The 12,207-nt window shown below is 44.3% G+C and overlaps 1 protein-coding gene across 1 annotated transcript in view; it reads left to right on the forward strand.

The window, feature by feature from the left end:
* Window positions 1–12,197, forward strand: part of DNAJC7 (DnaJ heat shock protein family (Hsp40) member C7) — a 46,423-nt gene extending 34,226 nt beyond the window's left edge. The window contains exons 9-14 of the mRNA XM_080976844.1: window positions 981–1,072; window positions 3,135–3,208; window positions 3,685–3,831; window positions 4,918–5,070; window positions 5,457–5,519; window positions 6,354–12,197. Of these exons, the coding sequence (XP_080832970.1) occupies window positions 981–1,072; window positions 3,135–3,208; window positions 3,685–3,831; window positions 4,918–5,070; window positions 5,457–5,519; window positions 6,354–6,391 (567 nt within the window). The 3' untranslated portion in view covers window positions 6,392–12,197. The remainder of the gene's footprint in view (window positions 1–980; window positions 1,073–3,134; window positions 3,209–3,684; window positions 3,832–4,917; window positions 5,071–5,456; window positions 5,520–6,353) is intronic.
* The last annotated feature ends 10 nt before the right edge of the window (window positions 12,198–12,207 follow it).

Below are 12,207 nucleotides of genomic sequence, written 5' to 3' on the forward strand. Positions count from 1 at the left end.
TAACGGAGCCCCTTAAACATGGCTCCGTCAGTCGCTGGCAGATTCCGACAGTGGTTGCTTTCGGAATCGCTTCCAACATAAAAGCTCCTTAACGGAAACACGTCTTCTGGACTCTCTGCGTGACAGTTTCCGGCGAGGAGTGGGTGTCCCTACAGGAGGTCCTGAAACCTCCCCACTGTTTTCGCTGGAAGTGTCTCTGAGCCATCCCTCCAGCTCCCTTTCCCTCAGCTCAGCTCCTCTCCCCCTACTGGTTCCCTCTTCAGCTGCTGAGTCTCTCCCAACCTGTGTGAGCCCTTTCACTTCCCTTCCTTCCGATGGCAGTTCCCTGACATAGTGTTAACCTAGTTGTTCCTTGAGGAAACTGTTCACTGTGATTCTTGGAGAACCTTTCAATCCACTGATAAGTTGAGGAAGCTCTCCGGTACTGGGCTTCTTGCATTCTGAAATTGTTTAAAAACTCTCCGGTGTGTTTCTCATAAACTAACATGGAGTGGTTCACTTCCCCCCATAAGAAGGGATCTGCAGGGTGGGCACCTGTGGAAATGCATCCAAGCAAATGAATAGCATAATGCGGATTGCCAAAATGTTATATGGAAACTAGCTCAGCCACTCCTTCTCCCCGCCTCCCCTCCTGGATAACTTTTGGTCCTTTGTTTCATCCCACGCTTCATCTACACGTTCAGTGATTGATCCCCTATCTATCAAGCAGCCTAATGTTTCTGGGCTATTCAGTGTGGTCGTATCACGGTTTGCATCTTTATTTTGTTACCCCCTAGTTTGCTTTCTATCCTTCGAGGAGTGGTACCGTCATATTTCTGGGCAACAAAAGTGCTTAAAAACATTTTTGTTTCTTGGCATGAAAAAAAAGCAAACAGCAGATCCAGGTTGAGGAAAACTGTTTGCTGCCTTCCACTTTTAGAGACCAAAATGAAAAATAATGCAGAGGGGTCCGTTTCCTAACCTTGCAGCTTGTCTTGCAGCTTAGAAAGCTAGATGAAGCAATAGAAGACTGCACGAGTGCCATCAAACTGGACGATACATACATCAAAGCCTACCTGAGGAGAGCACAGTGGTGAGTGTGTCTTGTTTATATTAAATACTGGGCATGCCTAGTTGGTGATGCCCAGTTCCAGTTCTCATTCCTGATATCGCCATTTTTAAAAGATCAGGTGAAACACAGCCAGGAAGCATCTCTCCCTGAAACTGTGCTGGATTGCTGTCCAGATGGTGCTGGACGAGAGGTGGACTGGTGATCACGTCTTTGCATAAGGCAGGTGTTCATATTAGGTAAAAGGGAAGCATCACACTTTTGGTTCCAACTGCCTTGATAACAATAGCCAATTGGATTAGGTCAGTGGTTCCCAAACTTTTTTTGGCCATGGCCCACCTAAGCATCTCTAAAATCCTGATGCCCCTCCCCTGTGACACATAATTCTTATTATTCAAAAAGTGAACTATTCACATGGAGGAAGCCTAAAAGACCATTAACTGTTAATAACTCATTCTCGAATTGCCCCCCTGTAGAGTGTGTGGTTGGGAACCACGGGATTAGGTAAATCAAGCTTGATGTGACTAGGAACGTGGAGAAATGTCCAAAGGCCAGTACGTTTCCAAGCAGAATTCAAAGTGTTGGTGCTGACCTTTAATGCCCTAAATGGCCTTGGTCTTATATACCTGAGGGAGTGTCTCCACCCCCATCATTCAGCCCAGACACTGAGGTCCAGCTCCGAGGGCTTTCTCGGCAGTGGCGCCCGCCCTGTGGAACGCCCTCATATCAGATGTCAAGGAGATAAATAACTATACAACTTTTTGAAGGCATCTGAAGGCAGCCTAGCCTTGTATCTGGAAGTTTTTAATGTTTGATGTTTTACTGTGCTTAACGTTTTAATTTGTTGGAAGCTGCCCAGAGTTTCTAGGGCAACCCAGTCAGATGGGTGGTATACGAATAACTATATATAAATTGTATACAGATATTGGGAGCAGGTGGCGCTGTGGTCTAAACCACTGAGCCTCTTCAGCTTGCTGATTAGAAGGTCGGTGGTTCGGATCCCCGCAACGGGGTGAGCGCCCATTGCTCTGTCCCAGCTCCTGCCAACCTAGCAGTTTGAAAGCACGCCAGTGCAAGCAGATAAATAGGTATGGCTGTGGCGGGAAGGTAAACAGCATTTCCGTGTGCTCTGGCTTCCATCATGGTGTTCTGTTGCACCAGAAGCTGTTTAGTCATGATGGCCACATGACCCAGAAAGCTGTCTGTGGACAAATGCCGGCTCCCTCGGCATCAAAGCGAGATGAGCGCCGAAACCCCATAGTCGCCTTTGACTGGACTTAACCATCTTGGGGTCCTTTACCTTTACTTATGCAAGTAATAAATTGTGGTGGTGGTTTTGTAGTTGTTGGTGTAGTCAGATAGGTGGCATATGAATACAGTGGTACCTCGGGTTACAGGCGCTTCAGGTTACAGACTCCGCTAACCCAGAAATAGTACCTCGGGTTAAGAACTTTGCTTCAGGATGAGAACAGAAATCGTGCTCTGGTGGCGTGGCGGCAGCAGGAAGCCCCATTAGCTAAAGTGGTACCTCAGGTTAAGAACAGTTTCAGGTTAAGAACGGACCTCCAGAACAAATTAAGTTCTTAACCCGAGGTACCACTGTAATAATACGTTGTTGTTTATTGACTTGTATAAGCACTTGCGGTCTCACTTTCAAGATCACCGTTGTTGTTTTTTTTAATCCCACTTCTTCCTCCAAGAAGATTAGGACCTGGGTACATGCTTCTCTGCCTTCCCTGGGAAGTAGGGTAGGCTGAGACATAACAGCAGACAGGAATCTGTGCGGTTCAAGGCTGACTGTCTATTTAGTGTGGGGTTCTCAGTTCTGATCAGCTGCTTTTATCAACTATACCACAATACTACATTGGCTTTTTGTGCTGGCTTTTTATTCCTGGTTCCTATTCACATCAGAGTTGCCTTGCCAGGGGCAGTGGGTGACTTTGGAATGCTTCCTTCAGCTCTAAATTTGGGGCTGGGAAGGAATAGTTTCCTAAACCCCAGGGCACAGGTTGGCGAGTGACTCATTTGCCTTGTTCTTAAGCTGTTGCCATTAAGATATCACTAAATGTGCTTCCCTTGCTTATAGTTACATGGACACAGAGCAATACGAAGACGCTGTGAGGGATTATGAAAAGGTTTACCAGACAGAGAAAACAAAAGGTAAAAATACAGCATGCCATTTTCAGAAGATCTTGAAAGCTGGCATCCTTCGCCGTGATCTCTTGCGGGTACGAAATGCAAGGGTACTCAAAATTCAAATCTCTGACCTTCCTAAACTGGTAGAGAAATCCCATGACTTGGTGGACTATTTGGTTTAAATGGGTCTTGGAGGGTTTCCTGCCAGGCCAAGAGTATTGATGTTTCATTTAATTCTCCCTCTTCCTTCTTAGACTAGTAGGCATGTGTGGATTCCCAGTACGCCCACCCTGATAAGCGTCCACACACAATTCCATCCCCCGTTTTCCTGACTTGCCTCTGACTCTTGACTTCTTCAACTGTATGTGTTGTGATTTGCAAAGGAAATTGTATCAAAGAGGGGAACATCCCATGCATGCAAACTCTCATTTATAAACCTGGTGTTTGGGGTGGGTTAGGGCTGCTTTTTGAGACTTCCCCTTCTCTGTACTATCTTCTAGAACACAAACAACTCCTTAAGAACGCGCAGGTGGAGCTGAAGAAAAGCAAGAGAAAAGACTATTACAAGATCCTGGGCGTGGATAAGAACGCGTCTGAAGACGAGATCAAAAAGGCATATCGGAAGCGCGCCCTGATGCATCACCCAGGTACAGAGAGATCCTCTCAGCATCCTCATTCAGAACCCGCTGGTTCCCAGACCGTGGGAGCTGGCATACTATGAAGGGAGCCGAAGTGTGCCTTGCAAAATTAAGCTTCCACACCAGATGCTTGCAGCACGTTGCGCTTGGCAGGCATAACATCCTAAGAGAGAGGGAGCAATGGGACTTTGGCAAAACTTAATAGACTGACCTGTGTGGGGGGGGGGGAGTGGGTATGTTGGGATGGGGCGGGACTCTTCGTAATTGTGTTTGTACACTGAAAATCAAGAAGACTTCTTATTAAAGAAAAAAAGAGGACGAGTAAGGATGTGTCTGGATTAACAACATACGAAGCCCTGCTGGATCAGATCAGTAGCTCATGCAGGGCAGAAATTGCAAAGCTCTTTTTGAGCTCCGCTGAAGAAGGGCAGGCTAGAAATATAAGAAATTCTTAAGAATTAAATCCAGGGAGAAGAGTGGCACACTTGTTAATGCACAGGCAGCGGAGAAGAGAAAGACTGCCTCATTTCCCATACAACACAATACCTCATGTCCCCCTTTTGGGTCTTCCCCCTTCTTTAACTGACTGCGTTCCTAAAACTCTTTGTATGCCCATCAATTCTTTATTTAAAGGTCTGACCTAAGCTTATTTACTTCTAAATATGCACCAAGAACTACTTTTGCCTTATTTTGTGAGTTCCAACCGCTTTCAGCTGCGATTTTGCGTTGCCCCTTTTCTGGCTCTTATTTACTCAAAGTGCGCTTCATTGGCCCATATATTACATGAATAGGTTTGTGGCATTCATGTCTTGCAGGCTTCAGTGCCTTGAATGTCTCCTTGTCCCTTTATGTGACAGGAAAAACTAGGATACTTTCTTGTGACAAACATGTGGCAGAATAAATGATAAATCACGCAAATCTGCTTCAGTTGCGTATGTAACAAAGGGACAGAAAATGGGCTTCTCTTGTCTATAGAATTTGGTTTGCCTGGACAGAGAACGTCATCTATTATTAGCACAGAATATGGGCTCCTGGGATGTATCACTCATTTCTCAACGCAGCTGAGATCTTTCCTTCTCTCCCAACCTTTGACAGATCGGCATAGTGGTGCAAGTGCTGAGATCCAGAAAGAGGAAGAAAAGAAGTTCAAAGAGGTCGGTGAAGCCTTCACCATCCTCTCTGATCCGAAGAAGAAGGCCCGCTACGACAGTGGGCAGGATCTGGAGGAGGACGGCATGAATATGGGAGGTGAGTGCTGAGCCCAGGAGTCCATCCCCCTTGGCTTCTTTTTCCACAAGGGAATCTCTGGGATGGGACGGGACAATATTACCAAAACCTTTGCAATAGTTGTAGTGTGTGTTTTTCCGAAAGCATCAGTAATTTTTGAGTCTGAGCATAGGATCTGTTGGTCCCTTCTGCCTAGCAGGTCTGGCTCAAATGACACCTGGCAATTTTTGTAAAAGGCTTGGACAAGAGAAAAAATTCTCAAAAAACTGCCACACAGAGGGAAGGGAACCACGCTATGAACATATTTTTATACACTAGTTGTGCGCACGTAAGATGCTCACCAGGATCTTTTTCTCACCTGCTCTTACTTTTATTTTCCTTTTTCCATCTCCACCTTCCCTAAATAGATTTTGATGCTAATAATATCTTCAAGGCGTTCTTTGGAGGGCCAGGAGGCTTCAGTTTTGAAGGTAAGTGCCATCAGTTAAACAGAGGGAGTCCTGAGTTTGTGCAGAGAGAGGCTGTAGGCTTCAACTCTGGCCCCGCCTCTTGAATCTACATCTCCAGGTCCCTGGGAATTTGAGAAATCCATTAAGTTCATGTGGACTGGTTTAGGGCCAACTCTGTGGGTAACAGAAACGTATTTCAGTTGTATTCCTTAAACCACACAGTTCTCCCAAATCATGGGTGGAATCAAGATTTAGGCTCCCTTGTTTGTTTGTTTTAAAAAATATATCACTTAATATTTCAGAAATCTCCAAGCCCAAGGCATGTGGCCTGGAGTTCAGCTGTGGCTCCTTCCCTTTCATTCAGCCCATCATTTATCTTGTTGCCTTAACCTTTTAAGCGCTCCTTAAATGCTTGTGAAGCATTTGTAGTATTTGCTGGCACAAAGTTTATGCGGTGATTAGACTATGTCTATTGAGCATTCATTTTGATTTGAGGTGTTTACGTGTCTTCCCATTAATCATTAGGTCATCCCCTGTTTCTCAGTGCATTTCCCTTCACTTTTCAAACTGCAAAAAGTTGGGGCAAGGGGGAGAGTTAAGAGAGCACCAGAGTGCTTTAATCCGCTTTAAATGTGCAAACCTAAAGTCCAGTACACACTTAAATCCCCCCCTGCAAAGTACTGACTATCTGTATGAACCTAAGAGACTTTTTGTTTTGTCCGTAGACTGTGGTGCCCATCCTTCTAAGCTCTTGAGTATCCAGAGCTGTGCTGTCGCTCAGCTTCTTGTAGGGAGGGAGCAGGATTGTGCCCCAGAGGGATGCCAATTCTAAATCCGTGTCTCTGTGTCTTTTAGCTTCTGGACCAGGGAATTTCTTTTTCCAGTTTGGCTAAGCTGCAGAAGAGTCCCATCTCTACCGAGACACACCTACTTTGCCAGACCTGCTTCTTTTAACCTTGAGTTATGTTCTCCCTTCATCACATCTCGACGTTTCTTAGGGCCGTGGCGTTTTCTCTGTTGGAGACCTCAGTTTTTTTGTGTGTGCTTTAGAGTGTTAACGAGAAAACCAGCGCTTGAAGAGAGAAGGGGGAGGGGCAGTGAAGGAATATACTTTTTTGTTGTTTGTTTTATTGTTAACTTTATTAAAAAAACGAGAGAGAGAGAAATAATAATTAAAAAAATGATTCCTCCATGATAAGTAATTTCAGACACCCAAAGCTGCTGGGATTGAACTGGTGGAATTCCTCACCTTCTGAGACAGGCCTGAGACTTTTCTTAAGGACATAACATGCCTTCATATTTATGTAAGTAAGAAGAACCTAATGATGAGGGGTTTTCATGCTTCGGTTCCATCATCCTGGCTGTAGCCACACCAGACCATATAAACAAAGGTATTCACACACTTAAGGAACACAGGCAAATAGGGAAGTTCATGCCACTACTATCAGTGATATTCATCTTTGGAATAGGGAGATGCCCCCACCCTCACTTTTCAGCACCTGCTGTTATACCTCCAAAGAGTCTTTAATTTGGGGGGGAGGGGAGGGGAGCTTCTCTGTTTCCAATTTCTTGAGGACTTCAAGGAAATGGTAAGGGCTGATTTCACACATAGGTGTTTGTCGTTTGGTGACGACCCCCGTAGCGCAGCTGTAAACCTGACTCCATTGAAAAGCGTATGGTGAATGCCAGGTGTCATGAAAGATCTCTGTATGTGTGCATGTGTGTGTGGTTTTGGATCTGCAGTGGCCATTTCGCACATGCAAATCATCACTCGATGTCAAGGATCACGGTTCATACATGCCACATGCAAAACCACCCTAAGCGTCGGAACCTGTTCCTTAACCAATGTATGGGATCTTCAAAACCACATTTCCCCCCCTCGGAAATGATTTTTCAGAATTGACCGACAATATGTACAGCCTTGAAGAAGACAAAAATCAGTAAGCATTTTTGGGGTGTGGGGCTTTTGGGGTAAAGAGGACTGCGGAGTTTCTGCTGGGCAGCCCTTGTAGCATGCTGTAAAGGTGCTTGTCGTCTCCAGGCACAAATCTTTTGTGCCGAGAGCTGAGTTCAAAATATTCTGCATACATCTTTGTACTCGTGGAACCTCAGATTTTGCTCAGAGCTGAGCTGTGAACCTACCCGATGGGCTGTTTCACAAGATGATAATTTGCAGTTGAAATAGTAACAATCAGCCACCCTGGAATTGTTGGCTGTCTTAAAAAAACAAAGAAAAAAAAACTCTTATCCATGTGGTAATTACTGTGAATTTTGGCCACACCAAGTAACTGTGTTCATAATACCTCCTTGTTTGCAGCAGTTGGCTCATTCCTTTTCTTCGCAGTGGCAAGCCATCTTAAGTAGGTGTTTGTCCCTTCCCTGCCCTACTCCCTGCCCTACTGTGACCCGTTTTCGATCAGTGATATTTTAATTTACTGGTCCACCTTAAGAGGTGTCCTCAGGCCTTGCGAGTTGCCTGCTACTTTAGAAGCGGGTCACCTCCTGGCAGATGAAGGCTTAACAGTAGGTTTTACTTTGATCCCTGGTTCCCAACCCCAGCCTCCTACTGAAGTACTTGGGAGGAGAATCTCTCTTGGCAGAGGTGCAGTTGATAGCAGGAAGCACATATTGCCAGCTAGGCTGAAGGGAGGAGACAGCAAGGAAGTCAGCACCAGAACTGGGGAGCGGGATCTAGGTGTCTCGGGTTACATGAGGATCTTTTCGTGTTAACACATGGTCTTGGGAACGCCGTCTCTCTGGTTTAGGCCTGCATGATGTAGTTTTCATTGATGGGCATGTATTTCATTGGCAGAGTATACACATCCCAAAGTCGAATCAAGTGGGTGTTTTGACTTGCGTATACTTGGAATGTTAATCACAAAAAAATAGGACAGTTGTGTTCAAAAATTGGCAGGAAAGGATACGAAGCCACAAAATTGCTCTTCATAATTGTCTTACGCTGAAGCAAATTATACAAGCAGGGTGTTGACCTTCGGTAGCCTGATGCTACTGGACACCTGGGAAAAGTAGGACTGAAGCATCCTCTGAAGTATTCCCCTCCCCACCTTAGATTCTTGGCTGATTGAGATCCCTTTGCCTAGAGACAGACAATGAGGCTTCCAGGGACGTTGATATTTTTTCAGTGAACGGGCTGCCTAGCCAGCTGCAGATGGACATCTTCTTAAAGCTTTCCTGGGAAGTCACTTCCTTCATGTCTCCAGGCATTTTGAATCCTTTTGCGATCTAAAAGCTAACAATAGGCAGAAGTTTCTGGGACCGGACTTTGATTGTGAAGCTGGTGAGTGCCAATTTCAAACCAACTACTGCAGGGTTTTTGTTTTTTTGTTTTGCCTTTTTATCGTGTGTTTCTGACTACCTGAAGGTCTGCTTCCATTCCACTAAGGAGGCCTCATAGGTTTTTGATTATATGTTAAAAGGAGCAAGCAGGAACTGTAGGATCTGCTTCAGAAAATCCTCCACACCTAACGTGGCATTTTAAACTTATGCATCTCATTCTTAAGTTTATTTTTGAGTTTATTCGCATTGCATTTAAGAGCTACCAGAATGTTTTGTTGCTGATGGCCCCCGTAGGCTCTGCCTCGCCATCTTTATCTGTGTGCGACCTGAAAGTAGAGCAAGCTGGTTTCAGGTGGGGATTGCATTCAGAACTGGCTCGGAGGCGGGCTTGAGCTTTTCTCCCTGCTGCGCTGGCTTTGTTTTGTAATGTGCACTTAAGCCTCAGTGGGAAGCGAGGAAAAACCAGGGGACCTTTTCCAAGTAGAGAGACCTGGGGCGGCTTCCACCTTGCTTGTGAGCCACTGCGCTCAAGGGCGAAGTTTTCTAGGAAAGCTCGCCATTTTGCCTCGACGTTTCTAATTCTGTTTTCCTCCACCCCAAAAGACACACACACTTTTTATTTCTGTGCACTGCCTTATATTTCCTTGCATGCACTGCATCCTTTTTGGAACTTCCGCCTGAGAAAAGGACAGGTAAAACCAGTGCTGAAGCCATTTGGAGCTGAGGCCATTTAGCTAGAAATATTCAACATACTCTATTTTGCCTCCGTGTGAGGATCTAGCCTTCCCCCGTTAAAACGTTTGTTGCATGATCTCTTTTAGAGCGACACCCCACTTCCCCCTCTCTCCTGGGGATGGCTTCACACTTGGATTAAGTAACACACTGTCCCACTTGAACTCTTTCACCTTTCCAAAATGAAGACGATTAGCGGAGAACAAAAACTGGTGACTGTTTTGTTAGGCAGGATTCATGTGTTTATATGCAGAAAATTTCAAACCAGACTGAAGCAAAAACTGTATGCAATTGATATTAACTTTATTATAAACTGTATATGATGTACAAAATAAAAAATAAAACAATCCAGATCTCACTGGTGACTTTTGCTTCCTTGAATAGATTGGACACTGCTGAGGTTTCGTGTGAATGTGGTGGTATGAAGCTGGATTGAATGAGTAGCAACCGTAGAGCCCATCCCAAGAAATCTTTGGTGCCCAAATTTTAAGTTATATGGTGTGTAGCTCGTTTTCCCTTTGCTGGCACTGAGGGTGGGAGAGGACAAAAAAATAATTCTTCGGGAGAGGCCTTGACCTGGTCTTCAGATCATTTGCAGAAGGGGAGTATATACTCAGGTGCTTTGGGAAAGTTGGCATACAAAAAAAAAATTACAATAGAACAAAACCCAAATCTCACCAAGCACCAATTCTTACTCTCCCCCCCCCGCCCGAGATACCCTTCTGGCACATGAATATCACATGAAAAGCACTCTCCGAGAGACCCACAAACTGCAAGAGAAAGTCTATTGGGGAGTTTGGCCCCTCTTGTGGCTCATTTCCAAGAGAAAATCTCTGGTAGCAAGTAATTGCCAATTTGGGTACCCAGTGACGATGCCCTCGGCTTCTATCTGTGTAACCTCAAAGTTCACCTAGTGATGGCTTGAGCAAGCAGCTTTCTTTTAAGTATAAACTCAGCAAACATTTCTGTATATTAATAACAGATTTATTTAAGTATATTTTACAGTTGCTATGAGTCTTAAGCTCCTATTTGGCCCTGGATCAGAGTTAAAAGGTATTTTTTTAAATAAATAAAAAGTTACACCAGTCAGAACCACAAAGATGTACTACTTTCCTCATAAGTAAAAATAAGGATTTGACTGTATTCAAGACAGACATATTAACAGAAACTTGACCATTAGATAACCAGTATGTGAAATCTTAATCTGGCACAGGTATTATGCACAAATACAAGTTATGATGATGTGATGGATGTTTCCTGAGCGACAGTTAGCATAACCAGTTCCCCCCCACCTTGTGTAACTAAACATTCAAGTGAATTAGACTTACAATTGTACAAACCGAAAAGACCCATCTTGCTTTAAATCAGTGTTTCCTAACGTTGGGTCTCCAGCTGCTTTTGGACTAGAATTCCCATCATCCCTGACTGCTGGTCCTGTTAGCTAGGGATGATGGGAGTTGTAGTCCCAAAAAATCTGGCAGGCTGAGTTTGCCTATGCCTGGTTTAGAGCAAGATTAAACCTTCTGTTTCAAGTTCAATCCCATGCCAGGCACTTGCTCATATTACTCTTAGGAGCATTCACATGAACAAAGCAGTAGGTGTATTTTACTTCCAAGCTGTTCCCACGGTTTAGCTCAGAGCTGCTCTTCCCTCTTCTTTGCCCCAAGTGAGAGTCATTATTCAGTGAGGTTATACAAGAATAAGCACTGAGGGGTGGGGAAAAACCCTGGTCTTCTAGTAGCATAAATGAGCCAACTCTGGAGTGGGAGGTATTTTAGATCCTGTGCTTTGTACAACTTCAAACAGAAAGTAAAAGCACCCACTACAGATTTCTGCATGTACAGTGGTACCTCAGTTTACAAAATTAATCCGTTCCAAAAGTCCGTTCTTAAACCGAAACCATTCTTCAACCGAAGTGCGCTTTCCCTAATGATGCCTCCCGCCTCCGGTGCCCTTCCACTGTTCAGATTCCGTTCTTAGACCGAGGTAAAGGTTCGCAAACCGGGACACTACTTCCGGTTTTGCAGAGTTTGTAAACCGAATCGTTCATAAACCGGACTGTTCTTAAACTGAGGTACCACTGTACTTGATAAAAAAACAGCGTGCTCAAATGTCGTACATAACTACTGCTGGAATGCAGTCAGGTAAACAACGCGCTCAACAGGACATGTCAAAGTTGCAAGGCGAGAGGAGGATATTTAATAGGAAACTGAAATATTCAGTAAGTGAGCAGCAGTTCTATTCACAAAATTAAAATATCTTGCATAAGAGTGGCTGGGAATTTTATTTCTATATCTAAAAGAGGCCACTGTCAAGAGTCTAACCATGATCCAGCCGAGTTGTAAAAAAAATACGCTGCACTTGTCTCATACGTCTGTTTTAACTGAAGACCTGCATACTACTCTGCATACAAGGCAGATATAAAAACTAAACAGTACCTTTATTTATTCAGAATCCGATGTATCCAGAGGAGAGAGATGGGGAACCTGTGGCCGTTGTGTTGTTGGATTGGTCATGCTGGCTGAGACTCTACATATGTATCTGAGAATAATTTTATTATTTATATTTTTATTTATTGAATTTATATACCACCCTATACCTGGAGGTTTCACTGAAAAGATCACAATATATAAAATCAAAATAACACAATAACCCAATAGTACCTCCCCCCCCCAAAAAG

The sequence above is a fragment of the Podarcis pityusensis genome, assembly GCF_964106645.2.
Source record: "Podarcis pityusensis genome assembly, chromosome: 13".
NCBI lineage: Eukaryota > Metazoa > Chordata > Lepidosauria > Squamata > Lacertidae > Podarcis > Podarcis pityusensis.